The sequence below is a fragment of the Metopolophium dirhodum genome, chromosome 4, assembly GCF_019925205.1.
Source record: "Metopolophium dirhodum isolate CAU chromosome 4, ASM1992520v1, whole genome shotgun sequence".
In the NCBI taxonomy this organism is placed as follows: Eukaryota; Metazoa; Arthropoda; class Insecta; order Hemiptera; family Aphididae; genus Metopolophium; species Metopolophium dirhodum.
This window is the reverse complement of record NC_083563.1, coordinates 38,885,139-38,905,175: the sequence shown is the minus strand read 5'-3', so window position 1 is coordinate 38,905,175 and position 20,037 is coordinate 38,885,139. Positions and strand designations below refer to the sequence as shown.

General features: G+C 33.3%; 3 protein-coding genes across 10 annotated transcripts; 2 read left to right on the top strand and 1 right to left on the bottom strand.

Moving 5' to 3' along the window:
• Positions 1 to 4,172: 4,172 nt before the first annotated feature.
• Positions 4,173 to 9,909, top strand: LOC132942742 (uncharacterized). Its single transcript, XM_061011377.1, has 2 exons — positions 4,173 to 7,332; positions 7,434 to 9,909. Exons 1-2 carry the CDS (start codon positions 6,736 to 6,738, stop codon positions 9,330 to 9,332), a joined length of 2,496 nt encoding a protein of 831 aa, XP_060867360.1. The 5' UTR covers positions 4,173 to 6,735; the 3' UTR covers positions 9,333 to 9,909.
• A 2,642-nt stretch (positions 9,910 to 12,551) lies between these two features.
• On the top strand, positions 12,552 to 15,989 carry LOC132942746 (uncharacterized). Of its 6 annotated transcripts, XM_061011385.1 has the most exons (7): positions 12,569 to 12,621; positions 13,828 to 13,864; positions 14,622 to 14,762; positions 14,818 to 15,056; positions 15,311 to 15,428; positions 15,498 to 15,623; positions 15,724 to 15,989. In XM_061011385.1, exons 3-7 carry the CDS (start codon positions 14,760 to 14,762, stop codon positions 15,817 to 15,819), a joined length of 582 nt encoding a protein of 193 aa, XP_060867368.1. In that variant the 5' UTR covers positions 12,569 to 12,621; positions 13,828 to 13,864; positions 14,622 to 14,759; the 3' UTR covers positions 15,820 to 15,989. The 6 variants fall into 6 exon arrangements, with proteins under 6 accessions (XP_060867365.1, XP_060867368.1, XP_060867370.1 ...); XM_061011387.1 differs by lacking the exon at positions 13,828 to 13,864 and having other exon boundaries at positions 12,600 to 12,621; XM_061011386.1 differs by lacking the exon at positions 12,569 to 12,621 and having other exon boundaries at positions 13,282 to 13,864.
• On the bottom strand, positions 15,879 to 19,160 carry LOC132942743 (lebercilin-like). 3 transcript variants are annotated; one of them, XM_061011380.1, is made up of 8 exons: positions 18,457 to 19,160; positions 18,337 to 18,357; positions 17,646 to 17,788; positions 17,424 to 17,575; positions 17,020 to 17,358; positions 16,735 to 16,952; positions 16,399 to 16,681; positions 15,879 to 16,184 (listed from the first exon to the last, which is right to left on the bottom strand). In XM_061011380.1, the coding sequence occupies exons 3-8, from the start codon at positions 17,764 to 17,766 to the stop codon at positions 15,903 to 15,905; spliced, it is 1,395 nt and encodes a 464-aa protein (XP_060867363.1). In that variant the 5' UTR covers positions 17,767 to 17,788; positions 18,337 to 18,357; positions 18,457 to 19,160; the 3' UTR covers positions 15,879 to 15,902. The 3 variants fall into 3 exon arrangements, with proteins under 3 accessions (XP_060867363.1, XP_060867362.1, XP_060867361.1); XM_061011379.1 differs by having other exon boundaries at positions 18,337 to 19,160; XM_061011378.1 differs by lacking the exons at positions 18,337 to 18,357; positions 18,457 to 19,160 and adding an exon at positions 17,863 to 18,253.
• Between the last annotated feature and the right edge of the window lie 877 nt (positions 19,161 to 20,037).

Genomic DNA, 20,037 nt, shown 5'->3' with positions numbered 1-20,037 from the left:
GATGGTGAATGGAAGTTTCCGGCATTCGATAACTGCTGCAGATGTTGCACTGGACTTAGAACACATTTCCGCGGACTGTGTTCAGGCAGTTATTGTAACGACGGAAATTCAGCCAGTTCTGCAGCTGGAAATTCCACCTGAAGTTTCGCCTGCAGTGGTTTGTCGTCCACGACGAAGGTCAATTCTATCGGCTTTAAGGAGAAGAATCCTTAAAGTCGGTAAAATTTTATGTTGCTGGTGCGGCACAGTACCGCCTGAGGATATGGAATAGCTATGAGACGACGAGATATAAGTCATATTTTTTTTTTTATTATTTTTTTATATTTTTCAAATGTTCATTATCATAACCATTATTTTTATCCTGTGTTCCCCTATGTATATCCTGTGTACTATCCTATTTTTGTTACAAATTGTGTTATTTATCAGGGTTATGACGTGTTATAGTTATTATTTAAAAGATATTATGTTAAATATTTTGTCATCAACTTCATTCATCTTATTCATGCATATTGTATATTGTTATCATAAAATTGTATACCTAAATTGTTATTGTTATTGTATATTGTATAGTTAGGTATTATAACTATAAATTATGTTCTCATAAAACTTTGTTCATTAGTCATTACCATAACCATTATTTTCATCCTGTGTTCCCCTATGTATATCCTGTGTATTATCCTATTTTTGTTACAAATTGTGTTATTTATCAGGGTTATGACATGTTATAGTTATTATTTAAAAGATATTATGTTAAATATTTTGTCATAAACTTCATTCATCTTATGTCATGCATATTGTATATTGTTATAATAAAATTGTATACCTAAATTGTTATTGTTATTGTATATTGTATATTGTATAGTTAGGTATTATAACTATAAATTATGTTCTCATAAAACTTTGTAAGCATATTGTGTCGAGTTGAGTGTAATAATGCCGTTATGCGACATAGTACAATACTATGTAGGTATTTATAATATAGCTGTTAACTGATTATCTTCTTTACATGTGTTTAAATTATTATTATAATATTATAATGCTTTGCCGCTGAGAAATATTTCATTTTTATTTTGGACGATTTACAATATTTGAATAATTGTATACCTACTTGTACGTCCAAGACCGTCCGACGATTTATTGTGTAACATTACCTACCTATAATCATATTCATTTAAAACTTGTTGTTTCAAATGTTCAAAAAATATAATTTATATGCCTATAGACATATTCGAATATTTTTTTGGTTATGCAATACATAAATTAATAACAAATAAGCGTACAAATGTCAAATGCTATACAATCGAATGTAATCGTGGACAGAAATGTGTACAGAAGAAAATTATTGAGAATAGAAAAACCTTCAAATATTGTGAATACATAGAAATAAAATAACCGACCGAAAAATAGAATCAAAATCGTCGTATGAGGTTAAAGCATATCATAATATTTTACTTTCTACCTATTAAAATATGACACAAAAGTTTCATTCGAAATAATAGTACAAACCATAATAATATATCATCGATTTCTTATTTTGCTTGTAGGTAAGTCATTGAAAGCGAAACAAGGCTAACGTGATGGATCTTATGATACCCGATTTATCAATGTATAATTTAACGGAAATCGTGTCATACTTCTCAAACACAAAAAAGGGTGCACTGACAAAAAAAAATTAAGGTAGGTAGGTAATATTATTTGCAGTATATAATAGTATTAAATTGGTTTGCACGATCTACGCAAATCACATTATAGCTGCTGATAGAATTTTAATTTAAAACATTATTATTGTCAATTCATTAAAACACATAATAAATATGATAAAGCATATGAATATAATATCTAATATTATTGTGAGTTATACGGCGCTCATTATCCGTTATATTGTTACAGATATACTCTAAAATGTATCAATGAATAATTAACTAATTATTTTTCTTGGATTTTATGCAAAGTTTATAAATATACCGTTATTAATTAGTTATTAGTTGGTATTCATTATTATCATTATTATTATTTAGTAAAAAATGATTTAGTGTATTAATAGATACATAAGTGTCACGATGACTAATTGTACCTATTGTTTAAAAATTTATATGAAATACCCACCTACATATTATCTAATTTATTTCGTTTTGGTAACAATAAAATAAATATAATATTTTATGTCTTAAATGTAATCTCACCGACTTTAATGGCGAACACGAATTATATTATACAGGGTGATTATTTTTACCGTAAATAACACTTATCGTCTTCAAAAGAATTAACCATGATAAATATTTGTTGAAACTTTTTTTTTTTTGGTGTAACGTGCATTTTTCATTTCATACTAGGAAAATTCCAATTTTGAACGATAGATTAATTAGTTAAAACTTATAATTCATAATTTATGAGTCAAAATAAGTATTTGAACTTTTCAGTTTATATAATCAGAATGTCATTCCAGGTTAGGTGCCCTCCAAAATGTTGGTCCACCACTCCGCTCATAAAAACTTATGGACTAGGATTTATATGCACGCTATGGTTTTTTGTAACGTACTTTTACAAATTTGGTCAATAATTTCAAAAAATCAATTGATATTGCCTATTGGTACACATGTGGTATATTTTAAATACAAACAAGAAAAACCCATGTTTTGTGGTATATTTAAAAGAACGTTGGATAATGTTGGATAATGTTGGATAATGTTACCTTATATAATACGCTCCTTATTTAAATTTCTTAAAATCAGTACCTAATTTTGTCATCAGCAAAAAAAAATTAATCGTGCTGTGGGCTTATTTAAATTTAAGACAAACAAAAAATACTGGGCTTACACAGAAAATAAAACTTTGTGCAATAATTAAGAAATGTATTCATTTTCTGAAATGTTGTTTTGTTCAAATACATTAAGTTATTTTTAAGATAAAACTTATGTATGTAATAAATATTCCATTAAAATATTTTATTCGACTATTATAATTTTTGCAGATGAACCAAGATAGTTGAAATAAAGTCTATGATTTTGGAGAAGACTAAAAGGCGACACCAGGCACTCTCAAAGTCGACATATCGATTTTTTTAGGTAGGTTAAACCGTATGTTAACGTTATTTGCAACACGACGATAAACCCACGTAAAGTGCGTTTAATAATACAGTTTATTATATTGATGTACGGAAAAATCGAAGTTTATTTTTTTGTCCATCAATTACTAAAAACCGTTGTAGGTATACATTACAATATTTTAAACGTGCCCTCAACTGCATCTGATTTAAGATTGATAATTTTTGTATTTTAAAAATAGTGTTATTGACTTAGAGATATACATATGAGATATCTGAGTTAGCTCCATGTCCCCCCCCCCCCCCCCACTTTGGAATTTCAAAACAAAATTAACTCCATTCGTTTGTGCTGGTTTGTGCTTTTAACCCCGTCGTTTGTGCTCAACCACTTCCATAGTTATCCAACTTTGAGGGTTAGGGGTTAAAGTGTAATCACAGGTACTCCCATCTGTCTTGCGAATCTGATCGAAACTGTCCACATAATCATTTTTACATCTATGGTGTTTAGACGTAAAACATTTGGTTTACCAGAAAAAAATCTAAAATTACAAAATCAAATTTGATAAAGAAATGAAGTTTAAAAATATAAATTAAGTACTTAGGGTATACAATATACATTGTTAAAAAAACCTTTACAGCGCTACTTTAAAATATTATTGTCTTTATTTATTTATTAAAAAAAAACATAAAGAAAACACAATTAAGTGGACGCCACACCCGCATGTGCTATCTCCGTGTAACAATAGTGCGTAATAAAGCAAATATTTTACGCTCAGCAGAAAACGTTTAGCTGCGTTAGTTTTAAGTATTAGTTTAACATTAGTGTTTTTTACGATTATTCAGTTTCTAAGCGAGTTGTGAGCATTTTAATTTTACACTGTATTATATATACGCATAACTTGCTAAAAAATTGAACTATCGTAAAAACCAACACAAGTTTGAAAAATTTCTCAAGGCTCTAAAAAGTGTAAAAATTGCAAAAAGTTACCATGTGTGTAAAATGCTTGTACCTATAAATATTTGGTGAAAATTTCAAGTGTCTACTAGTTATTAATACGGTTAGTACTATGGTTATTTACTAGTTACGAGTTACACCAAAATATATTATTTTTTTAAATTGGTTTTTCGTAAAAATTTACATTTTTGCAAAGCAACGCCTTCGAAAACTACTGGAAATTTTTAATTTGACCTCCTAAATGCACCTGTTTCACTTTTCTATCAGAAAAGATGGTGATGTCAAAAATTGGAGCACTTTTACTAGTTTTACTACTTCAAAGGTTGTGTCAGACAGAAAAAAAACATACATCATTGTAAATTAATGTAAATACAACACATTAAATTGCGACGCAGAAAAATCTGAAAAATTTATTCAAACAAAACGGTGCAAAATGTTTTTAGAATTTTGTATATTATTCTTAGATATGATATCAATAGACGTAGGTATGTATAGACCTGAATTTTGGGGGATGCCTACAATATGTTTGGGCCCTCTCTTGTAGGTACATATTAATCAGTAGTTATATAATTACTTTCACCAAGTTTTATATATTCCCCCCTTGGATCAAATATCCATTTCTAAGATAATTGCAATTTTTATTTATTACTCGTACTTTTGTAGTCAATAACAGTTAATAACATCGCTGTTATAATCATAATAAGTTATTCCACGAAAATTTAAAATATTTCACGTTTCATTATTTTTTATATTACAAAACACGATATATTTTTTACAACATATTTTAGAAAAAATTACATTCTATTCTAGTAACATCAATATTGAAATGCAGGCCCCCTATGCTCTGGGACTTGTATATTTTAGTAGCTCAATTACAAAATATCAAGGGGTGCCAGACACACCAGGCGCCACCCCCCGTTCACACGTCTATGCGTATAGGTAATTTACGTTTCAATGGCGGATCCAGGGGGCGGGCAAAGGGGGCATTTGCCCCCCCCCCCAATCGCCGTAGTTTTCCTTTGTTTTACACTGTGTTTAGCCAATTTTGGAATTTTTATACTTTTGCCCCCCTCCCCCATTCCCCTCCCAAAATTAAGCCTTGGATCCGCCACTGTTACGTTTCGGCTATGTTTTTAGGATTATTATCCCACTTCCACTGCGTGGGTAGTCATCGTTTAATCATTACGATAATGACCTAAGAAGGCCGGGATCGACGCTATATTTCATCAACGTCGACTGTTCGTTTCGCGTTAAAGGGTGCGGCTGCGGATCACGGTCCGGGGACCGGGACTTACCGAGAGGGTCATGGTTGGCAGGAGGCGGGTGGTGGCAAGTCGTAGGCGATTCGTATTTTATTTTTATACGCACGCGCACAATATAGTTCAAATAATAATAATAATAATAATAATAATTCTTCTTATTATTATCATCATCAACACGCGCCAGCGCGGCACCGTCGCCGGCGCTACACTACCGCTATACTCGGCGGTACTGTACGATCGCACACGTGCTGCTCCTATATTACCGCAGCCGGTGATGCTGCCGCTTTATTATTATTATTATTATTATCATCGTCGCTATACATTACGATTTAATCGTTATTCTTTAGTCTTACACGCGCGCCTTTAGCGTGCGACGTGCGTGTGCGTGTTGCCGTCGCCGCGTTACTATACAAAGTTGACGGTCTGACAACATATTATTATTATATGAACATACCTAATCTCAAAGTCAAACGAAATCACGCGTCGCGTGTGTACTGCAGTGTCCGTAATATTTTCAAATAACAATCCAGTCGATATTATAATGTTATTATCATTACACATTTGCACAAGTGATATATTATTATTCACTGCAGCAGTGCTGGACGACGGTCATACGACGTTATGCATTTTTTTTGAAATTACTGTTATGACGATGATAATCATTGGTGATTGTGAAATGTTGTAAAATCGTATTTGGTTGATTTCGTCGTAATCGCAGTCCACGAGTCCACCAAATCGCCCGCGTCGCATCTATTCGCGCCGTCCGGTCCGAGCGAAGTCCAACACGCGGATTGTAATCTCCGTTGTTCGTCGTCGCCGGTAATACACTACGTACGCGTCGTCATTACAACCATACCTATTTCTGTCGTCGGTCACCGCTGAACGTGCGACGGCGACTGCCACCGCGCACCGCCGAATACGAAAATAAACGCGTTCGAGAGTCAAGTCGACTGCTCCCGGGCACACGTCGGCCCGCTGCCGTAAGCACTAATAATAAAACGGACCCGAACGCGGACGGGCGCGCCGACGACGACGTTTCTGTTTGTTACCACCGCCGCCGCCGCCGCCCGATGTATTTCGCCGCTAATACCGTTGTTGTTAATAATAATTATCATATTATTATTCATTTCGTGCGTAGGTAGTGTAGCGCTGTACAGTGTTTTTTTTTTTTTATATTATCGTCTCCGTTTCCGCTCGACGCTATCGGACCGGCTGCAATACGTCGTGATTCAATCGTACAACAAACACTCCGGTACATTACGACATAGAATTAATATCGTTTAAATATATATTTTTTTATATGCACAATTATTCAGATCTATCTATGTCACAGTTAAAAAAAACTATACGTCTATTATTCGATCCATGTGTGGTATTGTCTTGACGCCTATTAATATTATACCATAACAGTCAATAGCATAGTAATTATACTCGTAATTAATAACTATTAGCTGATAATAAGCGTGGTCGCGATAATGGAATGCCGTCGGACCGTTGTTACCGGCGGAGTGTTGCGATCGCCTCCGTCCGTGTCCGCTGCACCGCTGACGATAGCTGCGAACCCGAACGTCATGCGACACAGGAGCCGCCGTCATAGTCGACCGTACGATTGTGGTGACGATATTGTCGACGAGTACAACAACAACAACAACAACAACAGTAACGTAACAGCCGTGACCACGATAAACAACACGACTCACCTCATCGACGAGTTGGAACAACTGCGGACCGACAATTTTCAGCTCCGGTTGCGCGTCTACAACGCCGAGCGACGGGTAGACAGGCTGTCGGCAGCCGCAGTTGCGCGAGACCGGAAAAAGCGCAGCGACTACACCGATACCGACAGCGACGACTCCGACGCTAGTAGTGGTACCGACCACAATAACGCCGCGGCGAAAGCGACCGCCGAGGCGGCCGTGCGCACCATCCACGACTTGCTGACCGTCAACCGGCGATTGCTGGCACTACTGGCGGCCACAGTGTCAGCCAAAGCGGTGTCCGTGTCCACCGACGACAAACGACGCTGGCAGCGACTGCGAAATCACATCGAAGAATACGCCGTAGACGACCAGGTAAAAACACGAATATTATTAAGATTCCGCATATTGTATACTATTGTTTTTCGTAATATAATTTTTTAAACATTTTTTTTTTTTTTTTTTGGTCATTACAGCACGAAGAGAAGACAAACGAAGACGAAAACGACGAATTTCATGACGCATCTGCAACGGACTCCGAGACGTCGTGCAAAGCGCGGGTACTGTCCGCGGAGCGTTCGGTGACAAGACAGAACGTTCTACGTTCGCCACCACCGCCACCACAGCCACCACCATCCACACAACTCGAGACCGCGGGGGTACAGGACGACGAGGGTGCTGGTTCTGAGGTGTCGCGTCTGCGGGGGCGGTGCAGACGGCTGGAGCGGTCACTACAACAGTTGGTCAACACGGAACTGTGGGCTCGGAACCGGCAGATCGGAAAGCTCGAGCAGCAACGGTACGTAACGCAGGTGGCCGACGCGGCCGCGCAGAGAGACAGGAGACCAGCCGAGCATGTGGCAGCTCCACCACAGCAACAATATCTGCAACAGTTTCCTTCGAAAGCCGCGGCGTCGACTGCTTTGCCACCAGCGACCAAAGGAATCTTGGTAATTCGGTCAGCCGCGGAGACACCATACGCCGCAAAATTACCAGCAGCTGCCTGTACAGAATCGCAGACTGCAGCAGCGTCATCGCCACCGAAGGTAGCCACCATCACGACGCCGCCGCCAGTGTTGCCGGACTACTCGGAAGTTAACTTTTTTTTTAGCTGCGACGAAGAAGATGACGACGACGATGATGACCACGACCGCCGAGAAAACTCCACTGAGACCAAATCATCGTCAGAAGAGGAGACTGTGGATTCGAACGACTGCAAGGGTGACCAAGAGCCTGTGCGGTTAGCTGCGGTCGTCGCTCCGTTGGCGTCGTCGACGAGTACGCGGAAACGTCACTGTCGACCGCATCATCGGCTAATGCAACAGCCAACTAAGGGCGTCGGCGATTCGGCGACCGTTACTACGACGACGTCCTCGTCAACGGAGTCTGCGGCCGCGGAAGAGGAGGCGGACGAATTGAACGGCGACGGCGTTATTATGACGACGACGGCCGCTACGTCACCCTGCACCACTCGACGTCATCGGACCGTAAGTGGTGGCGGCGGTTTGCATAGAAGGCGGCGGTGCAGGCCGCCGCGTCGGTGTTCGACTTGCGGCCGTTGCAGTGGCGGCGTGGACGCGGCCGCGGCGACGACAGATCGTCCAAGGCCGCCGTCCGCGGCTGACGCGCAAGTGCAGTGCGGTGACGGAAACGTGACAATTGACCATGGCTGCAATAGTGATCGTGGCGACGGCGAACTGCAGCTGCAACAGTTGCGCCGGGAACTGGACGCCCGGCGGCGTGAAAACGGTCGACTGTACGACATGTTACTGAGACTACAACGCGGAACGCGACCGGGCGACCGGGGAAAAGGTGACGGTGGCCCTAGGATTCCGTCTCCCGACTTCTCGGACTCGGATCCATGTGGTTCGCCCGAACCGTACCGGCGGGCTGCCGGAGTGGTCCGCGGCCGCATTGCTGACCTGTTGCCGCCGCTCCTGTCCATGCGGTCGATTTCAGACGATGACGACGACGGCGACGGTGGTGACAGAAGCCATCAACGGTACCGGCCGGACGGTGCGGAACAACAACAGCAACAGCAACAACAACAGCTGCAGTTACTCACCCGTCTCAGGGAACGCATAGTGGCGTACGAACGGCGTGAACTTAATGGCGGTGACGACCGCGCAGCTGCTGTCGCGCAGCAGTCGGCCGACCCGTCGGATGACGCAGTCCGCCGCATGGACCGCACCGATCTGGTGAACGTGGCGCTTCCGCGGGTCGTAGAACGGCTCCGCCGGGCGCTCGTGCCGCTGTTGCAGCATCGGCCGGAAAATGCTGCAGCTGCAGCGTCGGTCCGTGGTGGATCGGTAAACGGGGGCGGTGATTTCGTCATCGATGGCGCACGATCACTGCCGCCGAGTGGAGGACGATGACAAAGATTTTATACGTAGCACCATCCCTTACCACCTGTACATTATATTTTGAATACCGTTTAAATATTTTGCCGAACGACCTTGACGCTTCCAACGGAAATCGTATAAAATTATGCTTTCGGTTTCGTGGGGTGGTTATTCAGTTTTTGTTTTTTAATATTATATGTATTCTTGCTGTTCACGTTTGTTTTATATATATATATATATATATATTATGACACTTATAAATTTTTATACGCTAAATAACTATATAATTATTATTATAATTTATAAATTATTACATCTTACGATGTTTATTGCAATATTTGTACCTGTATACTAATATATCTATACGGCTATATACTAATATAGTAATTTGCCAAAAGAATTATTTCGTCACGTGTGCCAAAAACAAAAATCATTTTTTGTACCTTTTCTAATGAATAATGATTACTGCCTGGTATTGTATATTATATTCTACCTACATTTTTTTTATAAATTATTAATGGGTAGACAGTAGACACTAGGTGCAACATTTAAATTTTTATTGTATTGACTATTTATATAATATACGCATAAATATATTATACTTAAACAAGTGTTGTACGTCTTATATTGTCGTATTAATACTACTATAGTATGTCTATGTATATACAAATATTAAATTACTACCTATAGTATAATATTATAACAACAGTACTCATATAAGTCGGTCAGCACACAGATTTGTTAGATATATCAACATACATTTTTTTATAAAATTAGACATCATCCATTCAACATTTTTAAGAAAAATTAATAGGGCCCGTCAGCCTGGCACACCGAAAATGAAATTTCGTATTTTTGTTTTTAGATAATTAGTCAGCTTTGCAGCACCCCCAACCAGTGTTTCAATTTAAGACTGACATTTTGAATTAAAAATTTAAAATCTTGTTACAAATTACTACAAATTGGTTACTAATTTCCTAAAAAAAAAAGTATGAAATTTCAAATTGATCAATTCTCCTTCGTACAAGCTAGTGCACAACTTTATTCACTATATAATATTATTATATAATATAGTCGACATTCGTTAGGAGTAAAGGCTCTGATAGTCTGATGTAACATATCATCACCATTCATCAGTTCAGTTATAATTTATAAACATCGAATATCAGAACGAGTTCTATATAGATAAGGCCGGGACTTTAGTACTTTACCGTTTTAAACATCAGTACCTATACTAAACTTCTGGAAGATCCTATAGCTAAACCAAATCTTTGTAAGCACATTATCATATAAGTTGTTGCAATATATAGCAGTTCAAAAATATTAAAGATATTAAATATTAAAGATAATACAATATATTCATGATTTTATTTTATAAGCATTTAAAGTTCATATACTAATTTAAAATATCAAAAATACATAATCCCATTTTGCATATTATTTTGTAGTTAGAAAGTCATGAAATATTGTTGCTATGAGAATTGTATGCAAGATTCCTGACAAGTTTTTCTACCTTTAACAAAAACTAAAAGTTTACCTGAAAGTCACATTACATTTGTCTGTGTGTTAAATGTACTTACACAGTTACACATTTAAAAAATGTATTTATTCCTAAATATAGGAAAAAATGTCGCTGGGTCAATAAAACTTTTAAAATGTATACGAGGTTTCTTATAATCTTATAACTTATAAGTTGTTATATTAGTAGTTAAAAAATACTAAAAATACCTACATATTTATAAGAATTTACAATTTATTTTATAAGCATTTAAAGTTCAAATTATGACAAAATTCATCAAATTCACGATAATTTGCAAATTATTCTGTACCTATAGTTGAATACCTCAGCATAGGCGCAACTAAGGTTAAAATTCTGGGGGGCTAACAAAACTATTTATTAAAAATAACCTATAGGGGGCTTATATCTAAATCAATAAGGGATATTTTTGGGGGAGCTAAATTTTAGTCAGGGGGGGGCTAAGCCCCAACACCTATAGTTGCGCCAATGTACCTCAGATGTTAAATTTATAGCCAAGGATTGACAATTTAAAATAAGTTTTTTCATAAGAAAATTAGTAGTTATTAAATATTACCTACCTATAAAATACGTAAAAATGTAAAAATATGTAAAATAGAATTTCTTATTTTGAATTATTATAATTAACAATGTTTTGAACTAAATTTATATGTAATTTATTTTTAATTCAAAATGTTAAATGTAATTTATTATAAAGTCGTAACATCAGATAAAAAAACAATCCTGTGGTGCGGACCGCACCCTCAACTGCGGAAATGCAGTGTACGTAACAGCCGGTGGTCCTAGCTCCCGGATGGGTGACCACCCGGGATTTTTAGCTACAAATCCTTGCCACACATACCTTACCTAAATTAAAAGCCTTCAAAATACATTTGAATAGGCAAAAAAGAAAACTTGATAATAACTACTTTTCAAAACGCGAGTGATATACAACAGTTGACATCGACTCTGATAGCACGAAAACGGAAAAACGTAAGGTATTGCAAATTACAATTTTAATTCCTATTGTGTTATAAGCATAGACGATAGACCTATTAAAGGTTCTTATATAGATCTACGGACTATGGTTGTAGGTTAATTTTCACTATTGAATATTGATATGAGTGATAAACTTTATTTTTCACACTAGAAAATCTAAAATTGCACTTACCCCACTTCACCTTACGGGTATTTTGAAATTAAAATATTCATGAATTATTACTTTTAGATAAAAAGTGTAGGATCCTTTTTTTAGAAAATTTTGTTTATGCTGTTTTTACAAAAACACTTAAATTTTAAGAGATAATGAAAAAAACCTATTTAGTGACCTTTGAGCTTGGAAAAAAAAATTAACAGCATTAGGATCGTACATCGATGTGAACTTTTGAGATTTTATTAGTGATGACTAATGAGGTAGTTACCTAAAGTGTGTACCATTGTACCAATATTTTAAGGTCTACAATAATTATTTCGAAGTTAAATGTTTATTTTGACCAGGTTGTTACCAGTTACCACAATAATACGAGTATAATAAGCTTATACCTATTGGCTATCACTCTAGGTATCTGTTTATTCTCAAGGTTTATAGATTATAATTTATAAACCTTGGTTTATTCAGGAGCGTCTAAACACAGAACTGAACCGTGGCCTATCTGCGCATGCGCGAGTACCATATCAAGATTTAAAATCTCTTATCATTTTATCATGGTACGTATAATATAATATTATATAATAAAGTTAATATAAATAGTTAAATAGTAAATAATGAAAAAAGTCTTTAGACTTCATCAAATAAAATGTATAAAAGTAATGTCTGGAAAGTATAAAATAATTTTAATTATTGTTTTTTAAAATATGAATGTTCTACATCTTTCTCCTGCAATATTTTAAATTTTTTATTTAAAAAGGTGTCTCGTAGTTCATTGCTTTCAAGTTCCGATGGTTTAAACAAATCGTTTTCGGGTTTTTTTCGTTTCGATTTTGTCGAAAAAAAGTTGTTTTGTGTGGTTATTTTTTTATTAGGTGGATCGTTATTTACTTTGATGAATTCATTATTTGGTGCAGACTGTTTTGATGTTGCGTCTATAAATGCATTGAGAGCATCTATCTTTTTAATAGCTTCTTTAAGGTGATCAGAATCTTCGATTAATTGGATTTTATTTAATGTGCTCATAGTTTTTTTTTTAAATATTTCATACAAATTTTCATTTTCATTTTCATTTTTGTTATTTAAAGTCTTCATATGTATTCTTTATAGGTGCCAGATCGACTACATTCATAGTAAGTTCTACGACCATCATTGCATATTCTTTTTCCGGTTTGGTGTGAATATTGACAATTATTTTTTAGTTCAAAATTTATTAACCAATTTTGAAAATCTATAATTTAATGTATGATTTTTTTAGTTTATAAGAAGTGTATATTTAATAAAAAAAAATAAAATAAAAATGTTATTATGTCATAGTAGTACCTGATACACTAGAAAAGTTTATAATTTCTTCTTGAATACTCATTCCATGTTCTGTATTTAAATGATCAATAAGCAATTTTTTTTTTGAAAAAGTTTTGTCATTACAAGTGATACATTTAGATAAAATTTTTTTTTTAGCTTCATTAGTAACATTGTGTTTATTTAAAAGATGTCTTGTCAATGAAGACTTAGTTGCAAATTCTACTTTGCATATATCACAAATAATTGACATTTTGAAAATAAAGTTAAAATTAGTGGAAATTCTAAGGTGGAAACTCGTTTTTTGTACACTTTGTCAAAGTTGCCTACCATTGTGATTGTTTCTTTCATGTAATTATTAAGAGCTATTTTTACAACTTTTATTAGGAAAATTTTATTACTGTACATATAAGATAAATACAAGATCCAATAAAAATATTGCATGCAATAACATGTTTAGTAACAATGTTTAGGATGTTATGAGAATTAAAAACAAGCTAATATTATTTTACAATATCAATATCCACAATTTCTATATTAATGGTGGCTAATTATTTTTATAGATATCTAGAAAGGAAATGAAAGGTTAAAAAATACACAGTAAGTCTTACATAAAATAATGAAATATTTTATTATGTGCTTTACTTTAAACATTTTACTAATGTGTTAATAACAATTCTGTATTGAGAGATTCATTATTTATGTAATTAAACTAAAAATACATAATGATTATTAATGAATATTAAATGTAAATGAAAATGTATGATTTACTTTTCAGTTTCTAGTTTTTTTGTAAACATATTCATATTATACATGATTACATGAATGCATGATATAATAATTGATAAAATGATAAGAGATTTTAAATCTTGATATGGTACTCGCGCATGCGCAGATAGGCCACGGTTCAGTTCTGTGTTTAGACGCTCCTGTTTATTCTAACTTCTTATAATCTTATTAACTTCTATCAATAATGCTTTTATAGTTCTATCTAACTTATTATTCTATAAATTCTATGCATATGAATTACTTTTTATCACTTTTTCCCTTATCACTCGACACCGGTTATTTTGTGTTATCAATTATCAGTAAAATTTCGTTCAAGTCATTAGTTCATTCCACGGACTTAATTAAAGTTAATCGTAGTCCGTGGTTCATGCTCTATAAATACTATATAGACATTATAGTAGTTTATATAATCTATATTTCAAGTTCAATTTTCAATTACCATAAAAATATTTTCTGTTTCCATTTTTCATACAAGACCTCATATTAATCTCATGTATTGAAACTTTTTCAGGGCATTATAATATTATGTTAAATTCACAAATAAATAGTTTATTTCTTAAACATCTAGGTTGAGCTGAACATTTTATTAAAATTTTGGATAGTGTCATTGACTGTGCCGTCATCATAAGATATCGTGAAATATTTAAGACAATAGTAACCAGTTAAACAAAATTAGGTTTTGAATTATTTTTCTAGACCATTTACCATGGTAATTTTTTTGTCAATTACATTTTTTTTGTCAATAATTAAATTCTTTTGATTAGAACAAGTGTTCCAGATTGCTTAGCTGGCGTCGTTTGGCTATAGGAGTAGCCTATTGTCAAACAAAAACCACTAACCCTGATAAGGTGGAACAACCAATAGTCATAGAATTGAATCAAATAGCCGAACAACTGACCCATAAGCATTTGTTACAACAAACGTGTACTATATCAGTAAACTGTTCTTGTCAGATGATTACAATAGCACTAGTTGCACTCAATGATGCATCTCAAAAGTACAAGTAGGTACCTTTACTCTGGTCTATACCAGTATAGCAGAGTTGTTTGACAACTCAACTTACTAAAGTGGCAGTTTTCAAAACTTAAAAGTCCAACAAGCTGAATTATTACCCTAGAATGTATTTTTTATTTGCTTATTTTCTTGTACTTAATTCTAAATTTGAAAACACAGTGCCATTACTTGCACATCCTTGGTAGAATTATAAATATTATAATATCACTATTGAATATATTTTTCTTTTTTTTTGTTCGAAAGAGATACACTAATTAGGTGTATGGATTTATTGGAACCCAATGATTTGTTCAATGACAAATTAGAAAATGATGTTTTGGAGTCTCGATATGATATTGCCAATGCAAAATCATTTTATTTAGTTAGTACATTTTAAAATGTTCATACATTTTTTATAATTTTATAAAACACAATTTATCTTAATTTAAAGGATTCTATCAGTGCTATGGATTGTGCGCTACAACTTGGAAGGTCAAACGCACTTATGTCTTATACAGTAGCAGCAGACACTGTATTCAATAGTATGTCTGAAAAACTTTACTCCGCTGAAAAAGAGGTAGGCACCTACCTATACTATACTATTTATTTTATATTTTGTTCATCTCAAAGGTATGGAATATATAATTATATATTTACATGTATGTTTGAATTGTCAGTTTCAGTCTTGCACTGAAGAGATAAGGAAATTAGAAGACAAATTCACTAAATTATTGGCAGACTCTGTGAATATATCTAAACATGAAGAAAGTTGAATAAACTAATTATGAAACATAAAAAGAAATATTTATTGTTAACATTACATATAGGTATAACACATATTTTAATTAATATTTGATTATTCCTGTGAACTATCACTGTTAGAAGATTCACCACTTATATTATCAGAATCATATGATGATGAGTATCTTTTATTAATTGGCTGCTTTAATAGTTTTGATTTAAAATAATTTTCATGATTGTCTTGATCTTCGCTGACTTGATTTAATTTTGCTAAAAGTATGTCTTTTTGTGCTCTAGACATGGAGGTTCCTGGTAATTGGTTGAAAGCAGCAGCTTTATGTCTAGTTTTTTTTTCAAAATCATTTTTTACAGTTTCTAATAATTTTGATTCACTTGCCTAAAATGAAATTAATATTTATTTACTATACTTTACTGTAACACGATTATAGGAGATAACAGATAACGTATAATTTATATAGACGTGTCTAGAACTATTTTCAGATCTGACGCTAGAGTGGTCAGAGTGCAAACCTAACCTTGTAAATATGCCTATGAAAACTTATAAGTTATCTTCTATAAGTATGGTGATTTACTATCTCTTAAGTATTTACTTTTGTCAACTTAGCCAGATCATTGTCTACCCAAGACATACTGCTCGGTGTTATTGATGAGTATGATTCTTTATTTATTAAGGTACTAGATGGTTTTATTGTATTATTTTTTATCTGCTTAATTGTGTTAATTTGGTAGTTTTTTGTTGAATATCTACCGTTTTCTTCACGATCTTCATGAAATGATTCTGGTGTAAGTGATATTGACCCATTAGTTTTGTAAAAAGATTCATCTATTTCATCACCTTGTCCATCATGTATTGTTGGTATAGGCTTTAATACACTATTTAATTTATAAATATATTAAGGTTTACAAAAAATACTAGATTTACTTACCGAGATACTATGCTTATTGAATCTTCAGTTATTCCCTTTGAAAAACTTTGTCTTGAACTATGATTTTTATTCTTAAGTTTATCCAAACATGATCTTAGATTTTTCTTTTCATCTTCTAAACGTTTGACTTCATGTTGTAATTCTTTGATTTTAATATGTTCTACGTTTATATGATACCTATGGGATTTATTTTGAAGTTCTAATTTTTTCATAATATTCTAAGACATAAAGTAAAAATATATATTTATAGCTACTTATTAATTATTGTACAAAATAAAGATTTACCAAAATTTTATCATCTTGTTTTTTTATTGTACTTTGTGCTTCTTCTAACTGATCTGATAGTTTTTCTTTTTTACTAAGCTGTTTATTCTGAGATAAACCTAAAAGGTGTTTGTGCTGTTTTTGTAAGGATATTAATTCAATGTTCTGTGACTTATATCTATTTTCCATTTCTTTAAATGAAATTTTAATATGACGTATTTGACTTTTTAATGTGCGTATTTCCTCTTCATATGATTTAATTACTTGTGGTAGCTTGGCTTGTTTACCTTCATACATAGATAATGCATTTTCGTGCCGCTTCTCTAATGTTTTCAATAAACGGTTTTCTACGATTAGTTCCTAAATTATTAACATGTATATTGATTATTGTTTTAAGTATAGTTTTATGTTTTAAATAAACTCACACGCGTTTTCATATGTGCTTCAGTCAGTTCATTTTCTAGTTTTTTTATACGCAATATATGATCGTTAATTAGTAAACTATTGACATTTGATCTGTTCGATTGGGTTCCAGTATGGCTAGTATATGTGGTTTGATATGGTGTATTTGATGTGCCTGTCAAAATATTGCTGAACAAAATTAATTCTATACAAGTATTACAACTATAATTAATTTATTAACTTACATTGTCTTCTTCTGGTGGCCGACAATGTATGTAAACGTATTGGTTTTAAAACTTTTTTCTTCTTACGCTGCTGGTTCTGAGTACTGTTTTTTTTTTTGTTACCAAATACAGGCAATTCCATTATGTATTGCCCAACAATTTCTCTAATAAGCAGTGGATAAATAAAAACAATTTACATATTAGTTAGTTACATTAGCATGTAATAATATACACATACTCGGGATATGAACCATTAGAATGTAAAACGGACTCATTCTGATCTTTATTCATTGGATATGATAAAAAAAAGTGTCCAAATAAAATACAATTACAGTCACCTATGTAATATGTATAAGACTTAATAAGATAGGCAATATAATATTAATTGTACAGTAAATTAATATAGTATAAAGTTAAAGTTCAATATATAAATATTACTGTTTAAAAACAATATGCTAATATGTGGCCCATTATTATTGATTTTTTCACCCGTAGCAACAGAAACAATTGATAGCATACAGTGTACTAGGCCAATATAGTTTATATTATTTTGCACGGAAACAAATTAAATGATCTTGATTAGTGATTACATAATTAAATGTATGGTAAGCATAATATTATATTATAATTTATAACAAATACCAACCTGCTTATTTCATAATATTACAATTTAGTATTTACATGATAGAATATTTCGTAGCATCGTACTTACTAAGTCAACCGATTTTTTTTCCTGTAAAAGTTGTGTTAATTTTTAGTACAATATTAGTTGATATGATAATAGCATACAGGTAGGTACTGACACTTAAAATGTAGGAAATCAATAAATTACCTGTATATGTACAGTTAGGTGTTTACTGTTTAAGACTATTAAAAGTTAAAAAATATGACCCATGAGCTTATGACATACTAAGCGCTAGCCGCGGCTATAGACCGAAAAATCAGTTGGGCTTCTATAAAAAATTTACCGAGTTTGATAAGAAATATAGATGCAACCTTAGACACGAAGCAGAGTTTTTGTATTTTGTATTTTTGTAGAAATCCGTTCCTACATATTAAATACTTACAGAATACTTATCGATCGACTTATATAGTAATAATTATATTATAAAATAATATATTTCCCAGAGACCCAGAAAAACCTACCTACTTATTTATTTATACTCCCACCTTTCAAGGTTCGTGAGTCGTAAGGTTCTGTTCTATTATCTATTTCGTCGGCAAACTGCAATCAAAAAAAGGTAGGAAAGTGGGTGTCGCTCTGCTGTACAGTAGTCAGTAGGTTACAAGTCGGTCACTGTAACGAATACTGTTAAATTCAATGATATAATATCGTTGCATAATAAAAACGATTCTGAGCGAAGACGGTCGGTCAGTCTATGTCCTATGATATTATTAAGCATATTATTGTGAATTAAGTAATTTATATATAACCTATTTACGTGGAACGTTGTTTTAAATTTTAAATCCTTAGCTATAAAAGTTGAACATTTTATACATTTTTAAGCACAAAAGTTGATACGGATGACGTCATAAAAGGGGTTTGAAAATTCTATTTTATATTTTAGTTAGTTCCTAATAATTATAATACTTTTCCACTAATCTACAGCTCGATACCTATTTGGGGTGGGGGGAGGGGCTGATGTATTATATCAACGAAAATGACTACACAGGACTCCCACGCCCTGTAGAATAGTCAGATATTGTTAATTTTTTTTATTTAAAAGGAGAATATTCTTGAGGTCAGAAAGGCTGAATTATCATTATACTTTAATCAATGGTAGACAAATACGTTCGATAAAAAACAAATATTGTACATTATTCAAATGCATATTTTAGCTTCTATAATAATAATTTTGAAAAACGGGCTTTGTCAACATTTGAACTATAATACTTATAAAAAAAAAATTGTGCCTATGTATTTTAAATATTTTTCAACTGCTATTGTAACAATATATCAGGAGACTTGAATTAAAGTTTCACGCATTTTTATCCACCAAATACAATTTTATTGATATTTATAGAAAAAAAACTAAAAAAATTGAAAACTGACGTTTGTAAACAGCCCAAAAAGAGTCAAAATATTTTCAAAATGTTATGGTGTATAGAAAATGAAATTATAAACATTGAGTAAAATTTTCATGTACCTACAGTTATTCGTTTTTAAATAACAATAAAATAGCAAAACCATTACATGAGAAATCGAGTGAATATCCAATATTGTAAAAATATGAGTTTCAAATGCTCATAAAAATTTATTTTGATTTGCATGTAAACTTTTTTTGTTGAAAAACGTATACAAACTTATGAGTAATCTTGTATTATATTTTCAAATTTTAGATTTAAAAACAAAATTTTTTTTAATTCTCAACTCAATTATTTGCTAATTTTTGTGTTTTTTACGTATTTTGCC

Coding starts and splice junctions, on each gene's coding strand:
- LOC132942742 (XM_061011377.1), top strand. CDS start 6,736: ATGGAATGCCGTCGGACCGTTGTTACCGGCGGAGTGTTGCGATCGCCT. Junction 7,333..7,433: donor AATACGCCGTAGACGACCAG/GTAAAAACACGA, acceptor TGGTCATTACAG/CACGAAGAGAAGACAAACGA.
- LOC132942746 (XM_061011382.1), top strand. CDS start 12,580: ATGAAAAAAGTCTTTAGACTTCATCAAATAAAATGTATAAAA. Junction 15,057..15,310: donor GATGCATCTCAAAAGTACAA/GTAGGTACCTTT, acceptor TTTGTTCGAAAG/AGATACACTAATTAGGTGTA. Junction 15,624..15,723: donor TTTACTCCGCTGAAAAAGAG/GTAGGCACCTAC, acceptor TTGAATTGTCAG/TTTCAGTCTTGCACTGAAGA.
- LOC132942743 (XM_061011378.1), bottom strand. CDS start 17,915: ATGAATAAAGATCAGAATGAGTCCGTTTTACATTCTAATGGTTCATAT. Junction 17,359..17,423: donor AAGCACATATGAAAACGCGT/GTGAGTTTATTT, acceptor TTAATAATTTAG/GAACTAATCGTAGAAAACCG. Junction 16,953..17,019: donor AACAAGATGATAAAATTTTG/GTAAATCTTTAT, acceptor TTTATGTCTTAG/AATATTATGAAAAAATTAGA.